The sequence below is a fragment of the Trichoderma breve genome, chromosome 5 (genome assembly GCF_028502605.1).
Source record: "Trichoderma breve strain T069 chromosome 5, whole genome shotgun sequence".
Lineage (NCBI taxonomy): Eukaryota > Fungi > Ascomycota > Sordariomycetes > Hypocreales > Hypocreaceae > Trichoderma > Trichoderma breve.
The window spans coordinates 645830-672063 of NC_079236.1; the positions used below are offsets into that span (position 1 = coordinate 645830).

At 51.7% G+C, this 26234-nt stretch overlaps 8 protein-coding genes across 8 annotated transcripts; 5 read left to right on the plus strand and 3 right to left on the minus strand.

Annotated features, from left to right (window-relative positions):
- Nucleotides 1–1827: 1827 nt before the first annotated feature.
- Nucleotides 1828–2901, plus strand: T069G_07901 (SH3 domain-containing protein; the record flags this gene model as incomplete). The annotated part of the gene is made up of 3 exons (XM_056175111.1): nt 1828–1920; nt 2009–2299; nt 2392–2901. 3 exons carry the CDS (start codon nt 1828–1830, stop codon nt 2899–2901), a joined length of 894 nt encoding a protein of 297 aa, XP_056026060.1.
- A 1317-nt stretch (nt 2902–4218) lies between these two features.
- On the minus strand, nt 4219–5149 carry T069G_07902 (spc19 domain-containing protein; the record flags this gene model as incomplete). Its single annotated transcript, XM_056175112.1, has 3 exons — nt 4219–4448; nt 4638–4911; nt 4994–5149. The coding sequence occupies 3 exons, from the start codon at nt 5147–5149 to the stop codon at nt 4219–4221; spliced, it is 660 nt and encodes a 219-aa protein (XP_056026061.1).
- A 1742-nt stretch (nt 5150–6891) lies between these two features.
- T069G_07903 (uncharacterized protein) lies at nt 6892–7807 on the plus strand (the record flags this gene model as incomplete). Its single annotated transcript, XM_056175113.1, has 4 exons — nt 6892–7111; nt 7170–7309; nt 7368–7599; nt 7653–7807. The coding sequence occupies 4 exons, from the start codon at nt 6892–6894 to the stop codon at nt 7805–7807; spliced, it is 747 nt and encodes a 248-aa protein (XP_056026062.1).
- A 971-nt stretch (nt 7808–8778) lies between these two features.
- On the minus strand, nt 8779–11991 carry T069G_07904 (glycine cleavage system p-protein domain-containing protein; the record flags this gene model as incomplete). Its single annotated transcript, XM_056175114.1, has 1 exon — nt 8779–11991. The coding sequence occupies one exon, from the start codon at nt 11989–11991 to the stop codon at nt 8779–8781; it is 3213 nt and encodes a 1070-aa protein (XP_056026063.1).
- Nucleotides 11992–13510: 1519 nt separating this feature from the next.
- T069G_07905 (mitochondrial import receptor subunit or translocase domain-containing protein) lies at nt 13511–13875 on the plus strand (the record flags this gene model as incomplete). The annotated part of the gene is made up of 3 exons (XM_056175115.1): nt 13511–13523; nt 13627–13728; nt 13838–13875. The coding sequence occupies 3 exons, from the start codon at nt 13511–13513 to the stop codon at nt 13873–13875; spliced, it is 153 nt and encodes a 50-aa protein (XP_056026064.1).
- A 663-nt stretch (nt 13876–14538) lies between these two features.
- On the minus strand, nt 14539–15675 carry T069G_07906 (nucleoporin complex subunit 54 domain-containing protein; the record flags this gene model as incomplete). Its single annotated transcript, XM_056175116.1, has 3 exons — nt 14539–14652; nt 14720–15360; nt 15423–15675. The coding sequence occupies 3 exons, from the start codon at nt 15673–15675 to the stop codon at nt 14539–14541; spliced, it is 1008 nt and encodes a 335-aa protein (XP_056026065.1).
- An 829-nt stretch (nt 15676–16504) lies between these two features.
- Nucleotides 16505–17336, plus strand: T069G_07907 (CHCH domain-containing protein; the record flags this gene model as incomplete). Its single annotated transcript, XM_056175117.1, has 4 exons — nt 16505–16524; nt 16628–16855; nt 16992–17124; nt 17196–17336. The coding sequence occupies 4 exons, from the start codon at nt 16505–16507 to the stop codon at nt 17334–17336; spliced, it is 522 nt and encodes a 173-aa protein (XP_056026066.1).
- A 7401-nt stretch (nt 17337–24737) lies between these two features.
- Nucleotides 24738–25921, plus strand: T069G_07908 (cysteine-rich secretory protein family domain-containing protein; the record flags this gene model as incomplete). Its single annotated transcript, XM_056175118.1, has 3 exons — nt 24738–25420; nt 25483–25790; nt 25854–25921. 3 exons carry the CDS (start codon nt 24738–24740, stop codon nt 25919–25921), a joined length of 1059 nt encoding a protein of 352 aa, XP_056026067.1.
- Between the last annotated feature and the right edge of the window lie 313 nt (nt 25922–26234).

Below are 26234 nucleotides of genomic sequence, written 5' to 3' on the forward strand. Positions count from 1 at the left end.
ATCACTGCCGGAAGAGCGGAAGAGGCTCGCTGACACCGCTCCATGATTACTCGTAACAGCGCTCCAATTGGGTACTTGTCATTGGTATTGATGCTTGGCACTTTTGCAAAAAGAGTTTGATGTATTCGTACACACCTTTTGCAGAAGACATGCGCGAACCTCTCAAGCCCAATGATTGTCACGGTTTCTTCTTTTCCCGGCGTTTTCGCTGCGTGACATGCAAGGGCGGCGGAACCGAATTGTGGCGGGGAAGCGAATGACGACAGGCGCAGAGCAGTGAAAAATGAATCGTCACTTTGAAGCATCGTGGAGTGCATTCCTGGGCAAGGCCGCAGTCACTATCATTCCTGTCCCGAATTTAATCCCGTGGCGGGCAATCAGGAGGGTACCTGTGAGATGAGATGAGATGAGATGAGTGGTAAAAGATTGGATGTAAGAATGTCCTTGAGATTAGCAAGAAGGGCTGATTTCCCTATTGTCTTTGTGCAGCATTAATTGATGTGCATTCAATATTCATGATTGGATCAATTGGATCCATGGATCAGCTTTGTCGCAGTGAAAAAGCCAAGTACAAGTGCTCAATGTACCAGGTCCGGCTTGTACTCGTACGTACCTAACACCAAATAACACCTGCAGCGCCGTGCTCAGCCTCCGCCTTCCAGTCCAAGTCCATCAATCCCATTGCTCAGTTCAGCCGGCCTGCATGCTTGAACCTTTCATTTCGCACAGCCGAGCCACTCGATACGACACCATCAACCGCATCCTGCAAAGCACTCAATGTCCACGTACTCCGTATATTACTGGCACTACTGTAAACCCTGCACTGCACCAATCGCCAGGCCCGGCCACATCCCGGCTGCGAATTGGAAGCGCTAGGGGCCACCGACTCCTCCCGCATCTTACAGGTACGAGTACTCGCACATGCATGCCAGCTATCAATGCAAGTACAGTACCCGACCTCCACTGATTGCTGACCCAGAGCGAGCCTCAGCGCACAGGGCACAGGTACAGGCACAGGAACAGGCACTGTCTGGTACCTTACAGGGCCAAACTCACTCTCTGCAGTGGCTGCATTGTTGAGTACTAACTCCAATTGTCGTGCCGGCTGGTACTGCAATCCTCGCTCCAGTCGTCTCTCCCTTTTTTCCTTCGAAACCTGCAAACTCTACGGGTTCGCAGCTAGCCCAGCCCTGTTCGTGTTTCTTGCATCGCCACGTCGTCTCGTCTCCTTTGCATCTGATCTCCTCACCTTACGAGTACCTCAACTGTCTCCATCGTCGCAAGCGCCGTCCCTAGGAATTCTGTCCCGGCGGATCTGCACCCACCGTTGACGCCTGTGCTGCCAAACATCCTCCACCTGGTCGTCCACTGTCTTTTTGGTGCCAAACCCCGTCGCACCAACTCCACCGCAGCCGTTTTCCTTTTCTCCCCCCTTCAATCCGTGCCATTTCTCCATCTTGCACCGACATCCGCCATTTTTTTCTTTCTTTCAATCCTCTCTTGACGACTCGGCGACACTCGCGAATCCACGTCTGACGCCGTCGCTTTTCCTTTCTTTTTTTCTTTTTCTCTCTTCACTCGTTCTCCTGTCGGCTGTGCCGGACACCAGCTACGCGCATTACACAAACACCCCCAAAAAATAAACACGTCCAGTCTGTTCTTCTCCCGCCTGATCGACAATCGCCTCGACCCTCAACGACACTCTTTCCCTAAAGCGCATCCAATTACGCCGTCGACTGTCGCATTCGGCCGCTCGACCCCCCGACCGACAAGCTGGCTAACTCTCTTATGCCCCCGTACTCGGTTACTTCGCCGTCAATACTCAAAATGGATCACTCCAACATCTACAGACGACGAGGCTTCCAGTCTGGCAACATTTTGGGAGACCCGTTTGCGCTCGCCACCACGTCTATTGCTTTTGTGCGTTCCGTCCCGTAGCCCTTCCCCCCCTTTTCTCGCCGCCGCGTTGAATCGAAATGGTAAGCGTCAGAGCTAACGGCTTGTCTAGCTTGCGTGGCTTATCACCATTGTCGGATGCGTCATCGGCCAGATTCAAGAGACTTCCGACGACCCATTCCCCAAGTTCGCTTGGTGGGCAAGTATATACAGCCTCTTCCTGATCATCGGCATTTTCTATGTTGTCGGCAGCGACACGATTCAAACTTATCATGTGGCGATTACGGGATACACTGCTGGAGGCATGGTGCTGGTAACCTCGTCCGTCAACTCGTTGGTATACTCAAAGAACGGAGCCAGAGAGGCTGCGGCTGCTGGCTTTATCCTTCTGTCCATGGTTGTGGTACGTTGTCGCAATCCACGCTGATTGTTTTTCTTTCTTCGGATGACATTCTTTTTCACACTGGCGGATGCTAACATGTAATGCGCCCACAGCTTGTGTGGACTCTGTACTTTGGATCAACACCTTCTGCTACTCCCCGTGCTTTCCTGGACTCCTTCGCCCTGACCAAGGAATCGGCCACCATGCAGCGACAAACCATGAGCAACTATGGCGGAGGCATGGGCCGTCCCGAGACGTCCAATTCTGTCCAGCCTCCGCAAATGTACACATCTGCCCAGCTCAATGGCTTCGAAAATCCTTCTCCCGTTGGCGGCGCCTCTCAAGTCGGTGGAGGACGCGGCTCCAACGTTCCTGGCTTTGGTGCTGGACCGGCCCAGATCAAGGTGACGGGCCCTGACGCTGAAGTAGTACCACCCACCGAATATCCCTATCGAGCAAAGGCCATTTACAGCTACGAGGCCAACCCCGACGACGCCAACGAGATCTCCTTCGCAAAGCACGAAATCCTAGAAGTATCCGATGTCAGTGGACGATGGTGGCAGGCCCGAAAAGAAACCGGAGAGACTGGTATCGCACCCAGCAACTATCTCATTCTGTTATGAGCCATGACAAAATATCCAAGCGGGGAGTACATATCCGGGAAAGTGAGCCCTCCATGGATGTTCGAATTGGACAACCTTTGGATGGAGGTAGTGACGCACCTACGGGTCCGGGCTACCATTCTTACATATACCCTTTTCCCCCTTCCCTTTTACTCTCCCGCGCTCTCTCTCTCTCATCTCACTTGACGTTGTGTTGGTTATTTTTGTTCACGCCTTAGAGTCACGACTCCCGGGAATTTTTTGCGCAATCGGGCCAGGGATATATATTGGATGGAGTATATTTGGACGAGACCACTCATGGAGAAATCGCCTACTACACCGGAGGGGGCAAACGTGTCAGCCTCGCCTCCTCTTGTTTTGGCTCTTTGTCTCTGTTGTTTTCCAAGCTGATTCTTTTTTTTATTGCTCTTCTTTTGTCCATCTTATCATCGACGTACGAGACGTTTTTTTTTTCTGTCCATTTTGTTATTTCGTCCCCTTCTTACGCTACCATCTGCTGCTGCAAAAACTCTTATTTTATCTTTTATGACTTCTACATATATCCCCCTCTACCAAACGTGGAATCAAAAAAGAAAGCAGCTAGGCGCGGCGGCTTTTTCTTTCTCTTTCTCCCTTTTTTTAGGCTACGATCTATTGTTTTTTTCGTCCTTTTGTTTTCTTTTTTTATCCATTTCTTCTTTGGCGGGGAGACTGAACGGAGGAGGGAGGGCCAAATGTGTACGTATGCGAATTGCTCCGAGAAAAAAAGAAAAGAAAGAAAAGAATCCGGGCTTGCAGGAAAGAAAGGCAGATACGGAATTGGCGCTGTTGGTAGAAAAAGTAGGGTCAATGTCTGCCCATGCAATTGCGATGGGGTGATGTTGGAATGAAAGTTTGAAATGATACCTACCTTTTGGTTGCAATGTGCACTTGTGTGTCTTGTGAACTTGGTTGTTTGTGGTTGGTAACAGCTACGAAGGGTAGGATTGTAAGCATATACGATGGGTTGTAGGAAATGGGATGGAGTGGAATTCTCAGTGATACTGTTGGGGAAACCAGGCTAGTAAAGCTTCGTGACGAGAGAGAAAAAACTTCAAAAAAAAAATTAAACATCTTCAAACAACTAATTTCACAAGGGAGAGAAGGAGAAAGGAAATTGCCAAATGCGGAAGCTCACGAGGCATGTAGGAAGGAGGTGTGGTGATTAAATGTGTTCATCAAAAGTCGTACTCGTAAAGCTAATAGTAGTAACATAATGGCCCATAACAACATGCTACTGAGATACGAAGCTCAGGGCGCGGGTCCAGACCTCTGCGTCCCAAACCAGGGAGGTAAATGCTAAAAGCTGATAGGGCGAGACATGGCGGCCTCTACGCGTGCGCGCAAGAGGCAGGTTTGCTCAAGCGCAATCGGAGGGCGGACATTGCTCGTCAGACCGGTATGCGGGCAAGATTTCGCGGAGACAAAGGCATCGTGAAAGCCGATCCTGCCGGCGTTGTCGTGGTGGTTGAGGAGGGTGAAAGGCAAGGGCGCAAGGGCACTGCCTTTGGGTGTCTCCAGCCGTGCACCTATCCAAGAGACGTGCTGTCTTTTGACCGCTCTACACGAGTAGATCAACCTTTGGCTATTATGACAGCACGCAGAGCTGCCTGCTCTTGCACCTCATTATCGGTTCTCCAACCGCTTTCTTAGCTCTCTTTCTTTCTGGAGCACTTCTAGCTCCAATCTCTCAATGCCATAACGTAGAGCTTCCTTACGCTGGCGCACAATCCGAGCTCTCAGCTTGTCCTCGCCTCGGAGCTGCCGGCTCCTTGCAGAAGCAGGCCTTGATGCGCTGCGTGCTGGTTCGTCAGGCCTCGTTAGCCGTCCTTGCTGTAACTCCGCTCTCGCTTTAAGCGTCTCAATGCGGCGTTCCTGGCGTTCGACTTGAGCGTCGGCGCGACTGAGGAGAAAGGCGATATAGGGCCCAATTTCGTCGCGCAGGGAAGCCTCAGCAGCAGCGAGTGTGGGCTGGGGAATGAGTTCGTAATGCTACGAAAGGGGGGGTGGCCAGGTCAACGATAATGCACAACGTATTTTTAAATGCAGCTGAGCAACAGGGAGGAGCACATACTCGGACTGTCTTGAGGACGTTCACGAGGCGAGGGAAGTCAGATACGCCACGGTCAATCGTCTCCACGGAGGCCTCGAGGAATTTGAGAGAGTTGCGCAGCGAGTCAACGCAGTCGGCATAGGTGGCCGCGCCGGTCGAACCCGTTCTGGTAGCCATTGGAGCCCGGAGTTCACGATGCCGAGATTTCGGGAGGAGTTGGGAGGAGGGAAGGGGAAATAGGATGAGCCCAAGCCCGATTCGTGGAGAGGTCTCTGACTGGAGAATGTGGGGAAGATGCCGTGGTGTTTTGTGGTCTCGTATTGTCTCGCGGAGGGCTGGTACGAGCCCGCGTGCGAGTGCGAGTGCCAAAGCAAGTTTGAGTGTGTGCTCGAGGGTGGAAAGCTATTCGTGTCCTTCGCCTTAAGCTCTACAGTCTGTCAGCCACGATCGACGAGCGTCGCTGCTTTTGCATGTGCCGATTGAGGCGGACTGTGGTTTGGAGAACTTTTGGCTGAAGCTGGTGATGTTTACATGTGCAAGTATTAACTTGTGACAGGCCAGGCCTTGCGCCCCGCCATAGACTAAAAGGCAAACACATGCACCGCACCTGCCGACTAGCAACAGCCCCACACCAGCTCTGCCGTGGCTCCGGCAGGCGCATCTCGGTGCTGTGGGGTAGTGCTTGCCTTGATGCCAACAACAGAACGGCGAGGGAAGGTGCTGAAGATTCTGCCAACACGTGAGCCTGACTTATCGGGAACTTCCCAGATCTAGAACCAGCTGGTTTGCTCAGAAACTCAAACCTCTACAACTTCTGCCTTGCTCTGCCCAGCTCCCCTCCTTTGGTTTCTCGCACCCCCTAATACAGCTCGTCTTGATTCGCCATGTCTCGCCTTCAAGCCTGCGCCTAGTTGATCTGGAATGTCGCCTCATACCAGGTCATCGTATTTGCCCTCACGCGCTCTCGAGCAACCGCCACAACGAGCTCCAGCCTCGCCCCAAGCTACCAGAGTCGGGTCACTCCTGGGCTGTTCGTTCGACAAGCCGCTCGCCCGCCTCTCGGCAACTCATTGTTCATCCTGACGCAGGATGGCGATGATCCTTGTAATTGGAAGTTAGATGCTGAATATAGCATCTCGATCTTCGGCTCTAGCGGTGGGTCAGTCCGTATCGGCGAGAATCTACGGCTTAGTACCGCTTCCTATCCGGCTCAAGAACTTTCCATGCTCCTGTTCCAATGCTTCTAAAGACCGTTTCAACTGTTGTCGTGTGGAAGGTGTAGTTGGTATCCATCGTGTAAGTCCATACACGATACCTCGACTTCCCAGGCTTGGTTCAATAACAATACAACTAACCCAAGCCCCCTAGAAATTTGCGGCACATATGCTAATGACTCTGGTTACGCATGCCAGCGAAGCCATCGTGAAATGACCCGTGTCCCTTTGAATGGAGCTAATAGGCGATGAGATACCATCGTGACCTTGCCCAACCAGAGGAGCGCCTTGCGCCGCCCAATCTGTGCGCTCCCGTCTCTTCTCTTTCTCATCTCACGATACCACCCCGTCCGGGGATGCCGTTCTCAGTTGGCACACCCCCTCTTTCGACGCTTGACACCCCAATTCTATGACTAAATGTACAGTAGCTCTCCCTTGCCGACTGAGACGTCTTGTCCGCCAGCCATTCTCCCATTGCTACCTTTCAGGCGCCCGCAGCAATGAAAATCAGTACTTAATGCCGGGTCTCCTGTGTTCTCCAGTTATTATGTTCCAGCCAGCCCCAGCTTTGAGTGTCGGAGTTGTTCCCGTTGTATAACAGGGCTTGACTATACTTCTTCATCTTCAGCTACACATACTCTCAGGCTCTTTCAAAGTATTTGCCCGAGTCGTCTTTCCCCGACATGGTCATAACAAGCTTACAGAATGAGCCACGGACTCGATAACCTCACCGGCCTCGCCACCGAGGGTATCGGTCTGCGCTTTCTAAATGAAGAGTGGAACGACAGCATCTCAAACGACCACCCGTTCACCATCCAATGGAACGAGTCGCTGGATGGGGCTCAGGCACCAGAGCTTGGGCTGTTCAAGATTACATATCCCAAAGATGGCGTTATCGCATACGAGCTGGTATCAAATCTGACAGGTGTGTATTATGGTCTCATTGAACTAGATGACATCGACAAGTCCTCACAGCTTTCTAGGCCGCATGAACAATGAAAATGCAACATGCTTGTGGACACCAAGCCACTTGGACGACGAATTATATACCCTATGGCTCTCATCCTCTCGAGATGCTCGCGCAAATTGGACGACGTCTCCTCCTTGGAGACTAAAAGAAACTGTAAGCTTCTCGATAGTCTTCATTCTCCTAGAGCGCCAAAATTTGACCATGAGTGCAGCCCCGACATTCACCTCATTGGGCCGCCCCCATTGTTATCCCCATTATTGTGTTGCTCGCAGTGTATACCTTGGGACTCACCACCTGTATCGTATATCGACGCCGCAGAAAAGCGAGACGCGAGAGAGAGAAAAGCAAGGGAAAGGATCTCGAAAAGGAGAAATCAAGCCAGATGCATCTCCTTGGGGATGCAGAGAGACATCCCTCAGTCGATACTGTCCTCACTATACAAAGTTTCGATGACCCAGATGAAGCCAGGAAGCCGCACATTTGGCTCCTGACACAGTCAGCCTCTGGATCCCTTCTACTATCATCTCCGAGCAGGAAGAATTCCGACGCAACACTGGTCTCAACTACAACGAGAGCATCCGATCAACTCCTCATATCTCCTATCAGTTTATCAGAGCAAAGCCTTCAAAGCCCTACAAGTATAGGTTCTGACAGGACCCTTGTCACGCTATCAGACCCGAGAGACCAAAGGGCCATCATCGCCAGTAAACTAGGGCGTTCCGTGAGAGTGATTATACCTTCTGACGATGTACAAGAGTGAGATTTGGAGGTGCGTTTGTGTAAGCATATATCGGGCATTTGGCAATGTGAAGAATTTTGTATTAATCGCCGGCTGGTACCCCGCGGGACTTTAGCTGGTGTTGCATCGATATTAAAAAAGCGGAAAATGGGCGAATATGACGATGTTTGGGATCAGGGGTTTTGTTAACTGTGGACTTTGGCTACCCATAAACACGATGGATATATTTGTAGCATGTAATGATAATTTTGGATTTCTCTCTTTCTCTCTATCTCTCAGCTGACATTTACATGTGGTTCACAGATGACTAAAGCATGATTGCCCAATATATATATTTGTATTGGTATTGTTGGTCAAGCTGCAGAGAGCATCACGCACTCTGTCACACCTGACTCAAGCTGTATGTCCAATGACATCTTGTTGAAACAACTCATCTAAGAAAACCCCCCTAGTCTCAAGACTAGATAGATAAAAAAGCAAAAAGTAAAAAAAAACAAAAAATTGCAGATTTCTCTCATATCATCCCTTTCCCAATGTTGAGATTAGCCGGCGCTTTCATAACCATAAAAATAAAAACCATAAAAAAATTGTATCTTCTTTCGATCTTTCTCGTTTTCTTTTTTAACCCCGCTATGCGCCGTTACGTTTTTATATATAATAAAAACCATGTTGAAATGTTTGGTTCCCCTCCTTTTGTGTCCCTGTGTTTTAGTTTGTTTGTTTGCCCATTTTGAAGAAATCCGGTGAAAGGGATTTGCTTTTGGGCAAAAAGTCTAAATTATGTCGTGATATTTACTGAATGAATGATGCTGGAATGTTTGAATGAAGAAAAGTGACGGAGGGGTGGAAGTTCTCCCCCGCCGATAACGTCGTGTTTGGCAGTTTAAGCAGAGCCGGTGGTGTCCTCGACAGGAGGGCATGTGCAGAACAGGTTGGTATCGCCATATGTATCGTCTACACGGCCAACCGTCGGCCAGAACTTCTTCTCAAGAAGATACGGCAGCGGGTAGGCCGCCTTCTCCCGAGAATAAGGTCTGTCCCACTTGCCCTCCGCATCGCCGAGGATCAAGTCTCTCTGCGGGTGCGGGGCGTTCTTGAGCACATTGCCCTCCTTGGGCTGCTTGCCCTCCTCAATCTCACGAATCTCGTTGCGGATGCTAATCATGGCGTCGATGAAGCGGTCCAGCTCCTCCTTGCTCTCACTCTCGGTAGGTTCAATCATGAGCGTGTTGGGCACAGGCCAGCTCATAGTAGGCGCGTGGAAACCGTAGTCCTGGAGACGCTTGGCGATGTCGATAGCCTCGATGCCGGCGGTCTTCTGGAAGGGGCGGGCGTCGACGATGAACTCGTGAGCGCAGCGGCCCTGGTCGTTGGTGTAGAGGATGGGGTAGTGGTCCTTGAGGCGGGCCAGGATGTAGTTGGCGTTGAGAAGAGCAACAGTGGTGGCCTTGCGCAGACCCTCGTCGCCCATGGTGGAGATGTAGGCCCAGCTGATGGGGACAATGCTAGCACTGCCAAAGGAGGCGCTGGAGACGGGTGTCTGGGTGCTCTTATGAGGCAAGTAAGGGACGAGATGCTTCTTGACGCAGATGGGGCCAATACCAGGGCCACCACCGCCGTGAGGGATACAGAAGGTCTTGTGCAAGTTCAAGTGGCAGACATCAGCGCCGAGAGCGCCAGGAGAAGTAAGTCCGATCTGGGCGTTCATGTTGGCACCGTCCATGTAGACGAGACCGCCATACTGGTGAACAATGTCGCAGACCTTTCGGACCTGGGGCTCAAAGACACCGTATGTGCTGGGGTAGGTGATCATGATGGCGCCCAGCTCAGAGGCGTGCTTCTTGCACTTGGCTTCAAGATCCTCCAAGTCGAGGTTGCCGGTCTTGGTGTCACACTTGATGGGGACAACGCGCATGCCGACCATGGCAGCGGACGCGGGGTTCGTGCCGTGGGCAGAAACGGGAATCAAGCAGATGTCGCGCTTGTTGCCGGGCTGCTGCTCGTGGTATTTGCGAATGGCCCGGAGACCGGCAAACTCACCCTGAGCACCGGAGTTGGGTTGCAGAGAAGTAGCATCCATGCCAGTCAGGGCAGCCAGCTGAGCAGAGGTGGCGTCAAAGAGCCTCTGGTAGCCCTTGACGCAGCTGTGGGGTGCGTGAGGGTGGATGTTGGCGGTGGTTTCAGTGCCAATGAGCTCCATCTGAGTGGTACCGTTGAGCTTCATGGTGCAAGATCCGAGGGGAATCATGGAGTGAACCAGGGACAGATCCTTGGACTGGAGGTGGTGCATGTAACGCAGCATCTCAGTCTCGCTGTGGTGGGAGTTGAAAACGGGGTGAGTGAGGAACTTGGACTCTCGGCGAACAGAATCGGGCAGGCTCTTGACGAGCTCCTCAGATGACTGCGCAAACCCTTCCTTCCAGCACTTGTTGGAGACATCGAGGTCGGCGTCGCTGTGGTTCTTGTAGGCAACGGTCTGGAAAGCCTTGACGATACGAACAAACAGCTTGAGAGTGAAAGTGGTGGGAACAGCCAGGACAAGCTCGTTGGGGGACCAGGCCTTGCCGCTGCTGATGCCTTGATCCATCAGCTCACGGCGCAGAGCCCGGCAAACAACAGGCTCGTCGAAGTAGAGGGAGACGGTGTCGGAGAGAACCTTGCCGTCGGCGTCAACGGAGCGGGATGAGACATTCAAGCCGTAGTGTTGGGCAGCAGCCTGAATCATGCGGGCGTGGCGGAGATTGTTGACGGCCATCTCCTTGAGCTGCTCGGGGCCGTGGTAAATGGCATACATGGCTGACATGTTGGCCAGAAGAGCCTGGGCAGTGCAAACATTGCTGGTGGCCTTTTCTCGTCGAATGTGCTGCTCGCGGGTCTGCAGAGCCAAACGGAGGGCTCGGTCTCCGCGACGGTCCCTGGAAACACCAATCAAGCGGCCGGGGAGTCGTCGCTTGCTACCCTCCTGAACAGCCATGAAGGCGGCGTGAGGACCACCATAGCCCAAAGGAACACCGAATCGCTGAGCATTTCCGAAAGCAATATCAGCACCCCACTCGCCAGGAGGAGTGAGGAGAGTCAGGTTAGAGAGATCGGTGGCAGCACTCAGCAGGGTTCCCTGCGCATGAGCAAGCTCAGCCAGCTCCCGAAAGTCGGAAACACCTCCGTTTGAGTCGGGATACTGAACCATGACACCAATCAAGTCATCGCCGAGAGCCTTGATCTTCTTCTGGGCATCCGGAGCACCCAGATCCAGGACCTGAATGTGAATTCCAAATCCTTCGGCGCGGCCATGCATGACCCTGATGGTGGCGTCGTGCACCAAGTGAGAAACCACATACGTCTTTCCGGGTCGCTTCTGCCTTGAGGAGGAGAGACTGGTGAGAGACATGGTCATGGCCTCACTGGCAGCAGTTCCCTCGTCAAGCAAACTGGCATTGGCGACGGGAAGGCCGGTCAGGTCAGAAATCATGGTCTGGAAGTTGAGCAGGGACTCGAGACGGCCCTGGCTGATCTCAGGCTGGTAGGGAGTGTAGCTGGTGTACCAAGCCGGGTTCTCCAGGACGTTTCGCTTGATGACGGCTGGGATCTCAACGGGGTAGTAACCACCTCCGTTCATCCACGTGCGGACGTCGTTGGACGAGTTCATGGCCTTGAAGGCCTTGACAACTCCAGATTCGCTAAACACGCGAGCCTGGATCGTCTTCTTGGGCGGATCCAGAACATCCGCAGGAATGACCTGGGAAACGAAAGCATCCAGAGTCTCGTTACCGGGACCGAGAACCTTGAGCATCTCCTGGATCTCTTCATCGCGAGGTCCAATGTGGCGAGCGCTAAAGTCCTTCCATGGCAGCTTATTGGCAGCGCGAATGTCTCTCATTTCCTTGTAAGCCGGGTCCTCCTGCAGAGACTCAAAAGGCGGTCTTCTGCCATCCCGACTTGCGGCGCGAACATCGGCAGCCGTCTGAGTGGTGTAAGTGAGGTTGCGGACGGACAGAAGGGAAGCCTGTCCGCGAGCGCAAACCCTCGCTTCGTGTCGGGCCAGCGCCAGCGATGGGCGAAGGGAAGCCCCCCGTGCGATAAGCAGCCTGGAGGCCATGGCCGCCACGATGTTGTGAAGAAAAGGGAATAAGAGCAAAACAAAGGAACCAGAAGAATTCGACAGGTCTCCCTCAATGGCTAGGAAAAGAAAAAAGGAAAGGAGAAGAGGAGGAAGACCAACGACACGAGGGAGGAAAAGCAAAGAAATTAAACCGAAGCCGCCCGGACGATAAAGATTTGCTCTAATCAGTTCCCCCCCAGAAAAATGAGATGACGGCGCCTGCGTGGTCCGTAAATGGCTGTCCAAGAGGCCGTGGCGGAACTTTCGTGGGGCAATCCGGCACCCGTGATAGCGCTAAAAGTTGAAGCCCTCGCCGGCAGCGAGTCGAACAGGCGATCCTATATCGTTGGGGGAAATCAGGCCACGTCCGAAGGATGAAGAAAAAGGACTAGAGCAGGTGAGAATAGTAAGAAAGTGAGAAGACGGTGAGCATGAGACAAGCAACAAGGTTCCCTTTTCCTCCGACAATGGGATCAAGATGCAGCGTCAGAGCCGGGGCATCAGAGCCATCTTATCTGTGTAGTATCAGTAATGCGCCGAACGCATCAAGGTATCACCAGGCACAGGGGCATTTGGCCTATTCCCTATTCCCTCTTTTTTCCCCAATGCCTTTCCTCGTTATTTTCGTTCTCCATTCCCTCTTTCGCTTCCCCAGAGCCGAACATCGCAGCAAAAGGCCAATGACCAGCCTGATAACTTCCCGCTTTCCGTCGCTCAGGGTCCCGTCCAGGCCTTGGTTGGTACATCCAAACATCCTCCACGGCTGCGGTGGTCCGTAATACTGGAGTCGACTCCGCAGGTTGTAGTAGTAACTGGCCAGGGCTTGGATGCTTGGAGCATAGTGTGTCCACGACTCGTGCCCACTAAAAAAAAATCCAGATGCTAGAGCTTAATCTTTCTCCCGAGTTGGAGGTTTTTTTGCGCAGCTAGAGGTTTTGGTTAGGTGATGGCTTTTCGAGAATTGTTCGTTGCTGCCACTGTGTAGCCTGGCGCCAACGATATCGGCCATTCACGGGCCGACGCTGGGCGGATGCATGTGATTCGCTGAAGAGGGGGGATTGGAGGGGAGATGATTTTCGTGGATTGTGATCGCGGGCGGGTTCGAGCTTTTTTTTTTTTTTTTTTTTTTTCTCTTCTCCAATGGATCAACACCAAGTCAGCCCCTACATGATATGGCATGTACCTGTATCGTATCTAATCCTAGTACTTGTAGTAACTGATGTGATCAATGCTACTGCACTTCGTACCTAAGGCATAAATGCAGTAACGGAGCAATAAGCTGCCTACATGTCCGGGTACCTTATCTGCTTATCTCCATACCTCCCAAGGCCTGTCTCGACTGCTGTAGCATTGGTCCATTACCACCTACGTAGTCCCTAGATCAGCACCCACCACACTGTATTGCCTCCATTCCTTCAGGCCTTAGGCCACTCTTCCAGCACACTCCCGACATCGCCCAGCTTTTACGTAACTATCCGTCACTTGGACTAAACAACAACAAACAAAAATCATCACCATGTTTGGAGGATGTACGTACACACGCCCAATCCCTGACAAATCCCATATGCCTGCCCTCTCGTGCGCCATGTGATTGTTTAACCGCATGCAATGCTGACGTCCTCGCGTCCACAGTCGCCCCCCCGCAGCAGTCGCCCGAGGAGATTCGCGCCATGGAGGCCGAAGCTACCTTCACCGTCCAGCAGGTCGCCGCAACTGCCTTCATGCTCTACCTCTGTACGTTTTGCGCCTGTGCCATGGATAGAGGAAGACGATACGATCGATTTTTCTCGTTGACGGATGCTTCTTCTTACCTCGTCTGCGCCATTGCTAACATCGGAAATAGCTCCCTTCGCCGTCGACATGATCAGCCGCATCTTCTAAACCCGGCAAGGAAGAAAAAATCGTATATAGACGTTTCCATGTAACATACATACATGCTTTCCACTCCGGTACATTGCCATTGACGGATAGTGCGCCGGTTTTCTGACCGACGAAACTGTTTGATATACCACTGCCAAAGAAACCAGCAGGTCACTCACTGCCCAAGGCAAAAATCGCTGTACAATAGAAGTGGTCGCCCGAGGTTGATTGGGGGAGGAGAAAAGCTCAACCTGATTCACCAAAGACGACACGAAAATGGAACGAGGCGACGATAGAAGAAAATAAAGAAACATATAAAACTGCACAGTTGCTTAGGATCCTGCCATGTGACGGATTAGGCTTTCAATTTGATAACCATCAAGAGCAAGTCTTATGCGCAAAGAAAAATTAAGATCCATATAGCAGACGACTACTCTGCATGCCTTCCAGATCCGTCTGCCTATTTGTCCAATCCTACAGCCTCTACAGTTTAAAACTGGAAACAAACCGACTCATAACCCCCCAATTCTATAGCATTCGAATGCTGTTGCCATTGCCTGCCAACATTCTGACTCCCTTTGCGTCAAAACATAAAAAGCATCTTCAAATTAACACCATTACAGCGGCTTCAGTGAAGCCTCCCTTCTCGCGACACAGTCTCCTAGGATATCCAGGCAGGCGCTTTTACCGGGACCGTGGTGGCGGGTTTCTGCTCTTTTCCCACTCCTGGTAGTCTGCACCCAGCGACTCCAACTCCTTTTTCAAATGCTGTAGTTGTTTCTCGTAATCTTCCAAAACCTAGAACCATTGGGGTTAGCGACCGAATGTCATGGTAAACGTCCGCTGAATCTATATCAAAACTTACCCGCTTCGCCCTCGTTTGTGTCTCCTCATCGAGCCCCTCGCTCTCTCCTGCCGGCTTCTCCATTTCCTTGTTCAGTCTCTCAGAGTATCCTCTCAGCACAATCAGTCTGCTCCACAGCTCTTCCTCCCTGGCGCCAACTGCTGGATCTTGCACATCGCGCTCCAACGTCTGTAGTCTGCTTTTCAGATCATCTTCGTCGCCGCTTAGAGCGTAGCCCCTGTTCCTAAGAATCTGCACCTTGGCGGCCAAAGCCAGACATCTGTTGGAAATCATCGTCTGCCGCCTTCTAGCAGCGAGGGCTCTGGTTTCCGTCTCCAACTCGTGTCGCTGCAGCAGCGCATCCAGACAGCCGTTGATCTGGTGTAGTCGTGTGTTGAACTCGGAAATGGCGCGCTTTTGCGTCTTCAATCGGTCCGCTACGCCCGTGTAGCCCGCGCACAGCACAGGCATGAATCCAGGGGCGGGCTTGTTCTGCAAAGCCTCCTCCCACTCTCTATCGTCTTCGAATGGTTGGGGCTTGTAAAATGGGATGTGTGCTTCATCGACTTTGTTGTAGAAGTAGTGCTTGAACACGCAGCTGGGGTTGGCAGGGTCCCATTTCTCCGTCACGAGCTTCATCTGTTCCAGAATCGGCTTCTGGTCTGCATACATCATCACAGCGTTAGCAAAAGACGGGGCGCTTCCTAGAGCATGCGAGGCTTACGCGGTGTCTCTTGGCCAGGCTGCCATAGAGAGCTCGAAAGCTGAGCTTGTGACTGCGACAACGCGGGCACCTGTTGTGTCTGCTGGGGCTGGGCAAGCAGCGTATTTCCGAGCGGCGCGGTCTGTTGGCCTGCACCCAGCGTTTGTCCAAAGATATTTCCGGATGCCTGCGTCTGTTGGGCGGGCTGAGCTGTTTGAGCTGAGCCAAAGAACCCTCCCGAGCTCAGAGGCTTTGATTGTCCGAACAGCGACATGGTGAAAAGGACGACCGCAGCTCCTCGAGCGAGTGTCGTGAGGCTATCCGCAAAGCTCCCACGGGAGCCTCGTTAAAAAGGATGGAGGCGCAAAGGATTGCGGAATGCCGATTCTCGGATGTCGGAGGCGCTGTGGTCGGCGAATTGCTGGATGGGGTTGTCGTTGATGCGCGGATGTTTTTCTCGTCGCTGGGCAGTTTTGTTGACTTGCTACAAAATTGCTGCAGGGTCGCGCTCAGTAGGAGGTACCAAGGTACCGCGCAGGTCAGCCTCGTCCACCGCCCAGCCAATCACAGCTTGCCTCCAGAGCAGAATCGCGAAATCCAGTTTGATGCGAGCACCACGATTGAGTGACACAGAGAGCAGGTGCAATGGCAGTAAAAAATAAATCAAAGATAAATATCTTCCTATATTGAAGTAATATTTTTTTTTCAATAGTACAAGTGCCGGAGAACAGCAGTGATCGTGAAGAGAGACTTGCATCTCTCTTGACTGACAACTAGCGCCGCTACTTGGAGTCACCTAGGATACCTAGCTTCTTAATCAGCAAACGCATGCCTACTAAACTACAGCAAGTCTAGCGCTGTAGGACGAGAATTCAGCGGCTTCAACAGACCTGATCTCTACAAGCCAAGTATTTTTCGTAGATTTCAAGTCACTCTTTGTACTCTCGACAGCCGCCAACAAGGCTACGGTTGCTGACCCCCCGGTCGTCTCTGATTGGCTGCAGCAACTACAATCTTTCAACTAAGCGTCAGTCGGAAGAACCTCATAGCTCCATTATCCTACCGCAAGCTTCACAGAGGGTCAATCGAAACACCCGGCAATCATGGCATCACGACGGTCTCAGTATGTTAATCCGGCCTCCAAGATCCAGCAGCGACGTCATTGAGTCGGCCTGAGGGCACATTGGCGACATCCCGCGACAAGCAGCAACTAACAATCGTGGCAGATTCCACCAGCAGGTGCTCATCGACACCACGCCTCTCCCGGACAACATCCCCCAGGTCCAGGAGATTGGTGCCTCCTCTGCGCCTCTGCTGTCGGCCTCCTTCTTCATCGGCGCACGATGCCGCGACTACAACGATGATTACATGCAGTGCAAGACCGAGAACCCCGGCAAGGGAGAGCTGAACTGCTTGAAGGAGGGACGACGGGTAACCCGCTGCGCCCAGAGTGTGTACGTTTTCCTGCACCCGCGAGCAGCTTGATGAATTGCAAGAATTGGAGCCAGTGATCTGGGTCCCAGGGCTCGGTCGTTGGGAGGGTTCATTTGTTCGTGGAAAGGAGGGGTACTGACGTTTGGGATCATTCAGGCTCAAGGACATCAACACACACTGCTTAGCCGAGTTCCGCAAGCACTGGGAGTGCCTCGACAACCGAAACCAGCAGCTCTGGCAGTGCCGTCCCGCCGAGTGGAAGCTCAACAAGTGCGTTTACGATAACTTGGTACGTTCTAACCTCGGCATCCATTGTCAACATCAATGCGCCATAATTTATTAACCATGCCCCGGCTTTAGAAACTGGAGAAGAAGATTCCTGATCAGCCCGCCAACGTCACCCCTGTTGAGCTGAGGCCGAAGCAGATCTTTGCTGACGTGAGGATTGGGCCTGGTGATGGCAAGCCTTTCATCCCCGGACAGTCGGAGGCTTCACAGTGAGGGAGGAGGGGAACGGTTGGAATGGAGGGGTGAAGATGTGTGTCATGTACAATTGCAGTCACCTGAGACGAAACAAAAATAACTCATCAACCTCTTGCATACAATACTCCCACCATCTGATTCCTACGCAACCTGTGCTGTCTTGATTCTTGCGTAGAAGGGGCTTTAAGGGGCCAAGGCATATGAGAAATGCTTGGCCCTGAGCAAAATAGTACGAGGCAGACTGTTTGAGGAAAAGACATTGAGGCCGCCAAACACTCAAAATAGAAGGTTAAAAAGGTGACGTGTTACACGACTCAGTTCTTCAGTCAACACCGGACCTCGGGTTTTTGCATCATCGTGCCCGCGCAATAGCGCAGTTGCACATTCACATGCTAACTCACGATCCTGCCGTCACCAGCCCCGAACATCAGGGACCATTCCACGACAGTCAGCTTAAAACGACTGAAAATGAGGGGCCCCTCGCTTTCCCCTGGAGTTTTACACCCTGTGTATACTGCCAGCGTCATCGTGTAGACTAAAAGCATCATGCCGAGACATTTTGAGATGAGATATATCTCGTTCAAGTTTGTGAAGCGCCGGAAGCCTGCCTCTGGAACACGGATATCCATCCGTTGCATTGTAAGACTCGCGAAGTGACAGCTGAGTCAATATTGACGTGTAGATGTAGTTAATTGGAGGAGGCGGGAAGGATAGCTGACTGTTTAGAGTAGATTATTGTTTCGGCAGCAAGTGGGATGTCTATCTCAATTTTCCCATTACCAATAGAGTTCTTTCCAGGTAGAAAACGTATACGCCGTACGACAGTAGGGCTGGGGAAGCTAGATTTCGTGTAAGACAGGACATTAGAGACGGCTGAAGAGCTCAATACCAATACGTCTTTGTCTTTCACCTGAAAAGATCCTTCAAACAATATGAAGCATGAGACGTCCAAAGCATAGATCTTCTAGTTTGGTGTACGAACAACCTTACCCTACAATGCTACATGACGTAGAACTTGGATAGTTCCCAAGGGCAAATAGAGTACAAAGTCTCTTAACGATTTATGGATTTAAGAACTATCGACTATTTCTAAGATTGTGGACGTAGTCGTAGATACGCGGAGCTATAGGGTTGGCTAACAGCTATCAACACTCATATCACCAACTCACGAACTGGCTCACTTCGCAGAGGCACTCCACGTCTTTGACTAAACAATCAGCTTGTAGAACTCGACAAAAACAAGGACATCTTTAGAATCGATCAATTTCAAGTAAGACACAGTACTACCAGCACAGCACGCACGCATCCATCGTCGTACGTTGAAGACTAACTAAAGAGAAAAAATGGCGAAATATGAAACCGCCAGGTTCCACAAGAAGCATCTAGACAAAACCGACCCAGAGAAAGGCCAAGAAAAAAAAAAAAAAACCTGGAAAGAAAGCTTTTCATCGAAAGAAAAAGAAAAAAGAAAAGAAAAGAAAAAACACTCCTCATGGGCTCTGTTTCAGCCACGCGCCTCGCGCATGGCGCCGGTTAAGCTTATCCTGCGACGAAAGAATAGACGAGGGCGATGCTTTTACTAAAGAGACTGCATGCATGCATCTAAGGAAAACACTGAATGCAAGTAGCCACTTACATTTGTCTGACGATTACTGCAATTCTTAACATCATCAACATGCTCATCAATACGAATATAACTAGAAGTAATAAGCTACTACTCGTCGGCAGCACCAACATTGGAAAACTTCAACTCTGTTTGCAGTGTAATCAAGACCACTCTCACATGTCGCTAGGCGTGCAAAAAAAGGGGTGGAGGACACTTACTTAGGCGTACCCGTAGGCCTAGCGGCGCTTATGTGCATCTCCATCTCTAAACTAGGACACGTCAAAAGAGCCCACAAACAAACAGAAACAAGAAAAAAGCTGGAAAACGAAACCGGCGGCATGTTTCAAACGCGGCCGGAAAGCCCGCGGCCTGGGGCAGGTTCCGCAGCTCGGAATCTGGCCGTTCAGTCGCCGATGTGGCGTGAGAAGGAATACAGATGGATCCATACCTTGAAATCAAAATTGTACTTTTGTTTCCTACAAATTAAAGCGGCAGGACAAAGTACCGCTGTCCTTGAATTGGATCGATATTAAAGGCGTGTGGGCTCTGGAGCCCGTCCCGGCAATGTTCTGGAAGAGCTGGGCCAACCTTGTTAGGAGGCTGACCTTGGCCACGATGGATGGAAATTGGCTGGGATCCTTTGATTATCTCGCTCACGGGTTACGTAAGGCGTAGCGGCACGATGTTAATTACATGCACTTTTGAGGGTATTTTGTTGAGCGGTTATCCGTCGAGGGAAGAGGCAGGAATCGTACTAGTACCGCGGAATAGGTTGTATGTCTACCATCTTCACTGGGTATGTGATCATACATCAAATCAGCAAGGGGAAATGAGTGCATCTGGTGGAGCCACTCATACGTGTACATGCATTCTACTGTATGGGATCAAGTAAAGTAAAAGCAAACGGCGTCGTTGTGTAGGTCGGTTTAGGCTATAGAGGTACAGTAGTGCTCGATACGCGCCTCGGATCTGTCCAGCGACGCCAAGAGATGAGGAGCTGTACGGCATCTAGTCTCCCAGGCGGGTGGTTATCCGATAGCTGCATTTAACTTTAGCATTTCTGCACGTGTGCTGCCGAGACTCATCGGTTCCAAGTTTATCTTGCGTCAAAAAATACGAAGTGCCAAGCAGGTAGCACCGTGGCAGTCAATGACTGGCACAATGTACTCGTACAGCAAGACATGATGGAAACCCCCTAAAGGATTCTCGATCTTGGGACACGCGAGTAAGCCCGTTGGGTCTCGACTCCAGTTATCCCGGACGCCGGACGAGAAAGACGATGCCTCCGAGCAGCACTAGACCCGGCCTCGTCATGGGGGGATGGGGTAGTTGGTATATCTGATTCACCTAGGGGGAGGGATGGGAAATAGGCACACGGCTAGCATCGAGCGGATACACACGATCAAGGTTGTGGGACCATCAAGAGAGAAGATGAGCCGACGTACCGAAATGATGAGGGCAGTGAGAAAATAAATGGATTGTAGGTAGTCGTAAACTCGAGTTGGATTAGCTGGCTGTATGCGGCTACCTGGGCGGAATGAGCTTCGTGAAGGCAAAGACGCGGAAGGGAAACAAAGGATGAAATGTCTCGTGCTAGATTCCGGCCATGTGCTCTCGAGTACGGAGTATGCCCCGCCAATAAATCACCCATCAACACCACTACTTGAAGTGCTAGTGTCGGCGGCAAAAGGGACTGGAGACATGGCATCAATCCAATGTTTCTTCTTACAGGTACGTGCGCAAACACCGTGGAAAAAAGGGCGGACGTTTGGTGTATCCGGAGCTGGAGCTGGGGCCTCGGTCGGCCTCGTGAGCGTCCACAGCGTGCGCTTGATGAGACGGCGCACGAACTGCGGAGCACGAGGCGGATCGCCAGAGTGCCACTACATACACCGGGAGGCACGAGAGTTGGAACCTGGAAGAAGAAGACGAGAAGAAGAAGGAATACCCGTGAAAACATGAGATTGATGTGATGTGCTCCGTAAATGTAAGTACGAGTGAGTAACAAGGATCAGATCAAATGGATGGCAGATTCAAGTGCCAAGCTCAGTGTTTGCCTCTTTGGCACACCCCGCATCTGGACAATTGCGATCTGCGACTGGCACTATTGATTCCTTGGTAGGGCATGAATGCGACTCTATGAGTACATGTATACGGAAGACGCGGGCCGTGGAGCGATGAATTCCATGTTGGTTCCATCGAATACCTCCCGTCACCTTACGTGTGTGCCCGTAGGGGGATACTTGCGCTTGCACCAGATGCCGTTGGGCACAGCGTGTACCATCCATGATCTGATTTTCGAGTTTCCCCGTAAAGCTACTACTACTAGCTGGAATCACCAAGTCGTCCCGGTATAGGAGAGCCGAGGGTGCAGGTGCTTGAAATGAGTGACATTCATCACTCCTCCTGCATCTACGAGCAAGAAACAAAGGCCCCATTCCCAGTGACCAAAAGCCCCCAATTGCAGGCCCTCGATAGGCTGACAAAGAGCGCTGGAGATGAGGTAGGGGGTGATACAGAGCGATTAGTGCCGTTTCAGGGATAAAAGTCCCGCAAGGCCGCCTGTAGCTTGTTTGATGGAGACGCCGGCGCTGGTTGGTGGAGAGTCGAAAGAGAGCCTGCAGCAGCCAAGCGCCAGAGTGAGCTGCTGCAAGGCACAGCGCTGTGAGAGGCGGGAAACATTTCATGGGAGAAAAAGGATGAGCTGCAGGGGAGGGGCGTGTTGGTAGTGGTGCTGCTCGTATGAGTGTTTAGGCCTGTCTGCATGCCTAGAGTCAGGTAATAAGCAACATTGAAGGCAGAGGTAAAGGATTTGGTCAAGTTGAAGAGGAAAATGTAGCGGTGAATGTGAAAGTCGTTCAATCGCCATTGGATTGCATATACCGAGACTACTGTACTCGTACATAAAGTTCAAGCAGCATGGAAGGCAATAAACTCTGGGCTGCCAAGCTTTCCAACCCAAGCTCGGGATACACGGAGTCGGCGAATAATCGCGCCGATTCAGGGCTGAAAAAAGAGAGAAATCACATTACGGAAAAGAAACAGAACAATGTTCGGCAGTTAGTCCAGATGGCGGGTCGGAAATCAAGGGGGCAGCAGCGCCAAGCAGTACGTGAATAATGATACAGGTAATATTGATCGATACCATTGATCATATGCGTGCCTCCCTGCCCAGAGCAACCTCAGGACAACAGACGGTTGAAGCTTTTAGAAAGCGCGCATCAAGTCAAGAGTAGCGCGCCAACAAGGCGTTTCGAAGGCATTCTTCGGCCAACGACCAAAGAAGCAACTGCGTGTAGCGATCCGGGTCTAGTTTAGGCGCATCTAATCTCGATACATGGACGGAATACGAAGTTGCACTTGCACAGAGGCATGATGGCGTTGGCTTAGAGGGGGGCTCATGAGACCCCCCGGGCAGAGACATTGATGACCTGAACCTTTTTTTGCTCTCTCTGTCTTCTCGCCAATACGGCTGCGCCATCCGATCTCAGACATATCATTGATGTGCGTAATCGGCGAGGAACCCACGCCCTAGGATACTACACCATCGAGGATTATGTGCATTAAAAAAAGCAGAAATAATGCTGCAGCTGTGGAAAAAGCAACAAGACGCAAGATATGATGTCAAGAGAAGGATTGGATTAGGCGGTCCCTCATCCCGGCTGCTGGGGCTTGGCCAAGGCGGTAATTGCTGGTGGCTTTAATTTTGAGCCTTGTCATTGCAAGATGAGCGCGGGGCCGGAGACAGCGGTCTAGAATGCTTCTTTTCAGCCCTTGCGGGAGGCTTTTTTGATGGGCGGCTGGAAAAAGAAAAGAAAGACGTAGCTGAGAATAGGACGCATCAGGGTCAGGTTCACGATAGTGATCCTTGGAGTCGTCGTCTGCTGCTGGTAGCAGGCAGCCAAGTACTACTGCTCAACTACCATTACCTGTCGATTTTGCCACTGGGAGGTTTAAGCGTTACACCAGCAATCTGCAGAAAAGCCTGGCATCAAATCGCTCTCGTTCTTGTACATGCTTGCTGTACAGACTTTGACGCTGATGCAGTACAAAGGCTTGTTGTGTTCAATTTGATGCCCTTTACTACAGCCACGCCATGGCCGTCACCCCCGCGCTGCCCAACTAGGCTAAGCTGGCAATAAAGTGCAGTGCTAAGCAACTTGGCTTGTTTCGTAGCGTCAGGAACAGGAACAAGCCCCATGATTCCAGGAACCCGCGCACATGGGGTATTTTTTGTTTGTCTTGGATAATTTTCGTATAGCCAACCGGGTGATCAATGCGTATATGCTCGTACATGGATATCGGGAGACCCTCGTTGTTTAGGTGCAGAGAGAGGGAATCCGATACATTGCGGTGCAGGTGCAGTATCAGCATTAATGAGATTGGGTATCAATGCTGCGATAAGGAATATTGAATCAATAGGTCAAGTACTGCATTAGAGGTGCTGTAGCAAAGCGCTCTTGGGCGTCCAGCTCAGCATCTGCAGCTCCATTTACAGGGCGCCTCAGCTGCCTCTCTCCACTAACGCTACGGGTACCTGACCTCGTAATGTAGGCACCCCCCTGGTCGCGGCGGGGGCGTGCACATCTCGAAACACTACAAACTCGAGCAATCCCAGCTTCATCTCCCCTAGCCTAGCCTCCTCCACCTTCTTTTTGCCATCTCTACTCTACTCTCTACACACTACACGCTGCCCCCGTTTGCCCACTCCTTGTCAATTCGGCGGGTTCCCACCACTGTACTGACCTTCGTTCCTTTTTAACGTCGCCCTTCTGCCGCTGCCGCTTTCTCGCCTCTCCTTGTCCTCCACTCCTAGAGAGCGAAATCTTGGCCATTTCCCTTCCCTCCCCTCTTTTTAAACAAACTCTCCTTACCGTGTCCTCGACGGCACATTCCACTCCTTTTTCTGAGACCCGATTGATTCACTTCGTTATTTATCGGCCTGGTATCCGGTTCTTCTTTCAAAGTTTCGCTATCCACAAAGTCGAGTGCATCCAGCCGCCGACTGAACACGCTCTTTTCCTTCGTCGAACCCCCCAAAAGCTTCACGAACAAGACGACTTCAGTCCCTGCCCGTTGTCCAACCACACGGATCCTCCGACTCTCCTTCAACCTTGAAAGCAGTGCTGCACCAGACTGGTTCTGACGCAAGCCAATATAAACCCTCTTCGACCACCATCCAGATCTCTCATTTGGATCGCCATACCATCAAGTCCATCAAAGGTAAGGCAGTGATCGACAACTTTATTCTCACTCCTTGTTCATATATATATCCATCACAAATCATGATTGGCTTTGTCAAGTCACCAGTTCTCAAGTTGCATCTCTCGTCATACATGTGACAACTCTCATGGCCACCTCCATCGCTCTCCCTCGTCTCCAGAGCAACTGGGCAAGTGTCCATTTGCACGTTGTCCCAGCACTGCCATGCTTGGCCCATTCCTCAGATTTGTTTTAAGCTCTGGTGTCAAGTTGCGGGGTATTGTTCCGTTTCCAGCGGCAGTTTCATGGATCTGCTACATTCCTCATCCTCCCAAGACCACGTTCCAGAGGAGTTTAGCAGCCCTCTGGCATTATACTGCCGCATGGATGACGCACAAGGTCTCTCGTTTACCAGCCTCGTTGTGAATCGCTGTTGTTTCGGATCCCTATATATCCAGTTTGATGCTTTCAAAACCCACGAGATATCCAATAGCCATAATCCCCATTTGAAACACATGTCAGTATAGAATCCAGAAAAAGCTAACTCCATTTCCTTAGCAAGTTCAACTTGACATCTACAACTCCAAGCAAAGACTATTCCGTCGTTCAAGATGAAGTCGTCCGCTGTCCTTTTGGCCGCGGGTGCCCTGCTGGTCTCGGCCATGCCCCTCGACAAGCGAGCTCTGGAGGTCCAATGGGTCACTGACATTGTCACCGTCACTGTCACCGTCGACCCCTCTGCGAGCGCTGCTGCTGCTGCTACGCCCACCGCTGGTGGAGTTTTCGTCCAGAACGTTCCTGAGCAGCCTGCCGCCACTCCCTCTCCTCAGCCAGCAGCTCCGGCTCCCAAGCCCGTCTATGCTCCTCCTCCTCCTCCCCCGGCTTCCCCGTCTCCCAAGCCCGCGGTGACCCCACAGTCTGTTCCCCAGGCTGCTCCTCAGCCGGCTCCTGCTTCATCGGCACCGGCCGCGGCTCCCAAGCCTGTGATCGTTCCCGTCGAGTCTCCCGCCCCGGCTCCTAAGCCGTCACCATCACCGACCCCCGAGGTTGTCGTCGCCAAGCCTTCTCCCAAGCCTGCGCCTTCGCCTTCTCCTTCTCCCAAGCCTGCTGCTTCCTCCCCTAAGCCTGCTGCTTCTTCTCCTGCTCCCGCCTCTGGAAACGACTACAGCTCTATTGTTGTCAACGAGCACAACATTCACCGTGCCAACCACTCTGCTCCCGATCTGGCTTGGGATACTACTCTTGCCGGATATGCCCAGACCATTGCCGAGGGCTGCGTTTTCGCTCACGACATGTAAGTCAATGATTTGGGAATGGACATCTGGAAAGGATATATAAAATCTAACCTTATTATAGGACCCAAGGCGGTGGTGGCTACGGCCAGAACCTTGCCAGCTGGGGCTCCACTGGCGATATCGATGACCTGCAGCTCGAGTCTGCTCGCCGTGGTATCACTGACCAGTGGTACAACGATGAGATGGAGAACTGGACTTTCTTCGGCCTCGACAACCCTCCCTCCGGCTCCAACCTGGATGCTTGGGGCCACTTCACCCAGCTTGTCTGGAAGTCATCCACCAAGGTCGGATGCTACACCGCCAAGTGCCCTGCTGGCACCGTCCTCTCTATGCCATCTTGGTACACTGTCTGCAACTACGGACCCCCAGGTAAGCCCCCTTGAGAAGTCGAACCCTCTGATGGCGGCATGAAGCTAACGCTCTTATTTAAAGGAAACTTTGGTGGCGAGTACGCTGAGAACGTTCTCCCTGCCCTGGGCCACGCCGGCGTTACTATCTAAATAGTAACAGGGAAAACCATCATCCGGCACTTGCCACTTTCTCCTGTCCATGCAGACTCTATAGGGACTCGGTCGTAGCATCACAATGGCGGTCGGGCTCCGGGAAGGCTGAGATGTGCGTGGCTAGGGTTTCGGACTTTCGAAACGTTGAACGAATTTTTTTTTCGCTTCTCATTGTATCTTACGCGATGTCATTTTGACAATCTGGACTTGATTTTCTTCGCTTCTTCTTCTTTTCCCACAAACTTTAAGGGACAGCTCCCTTGGCTGGTCTCAGTTTCTTCTTTCATTGGTCTTCTTGGCTACTTTCAAC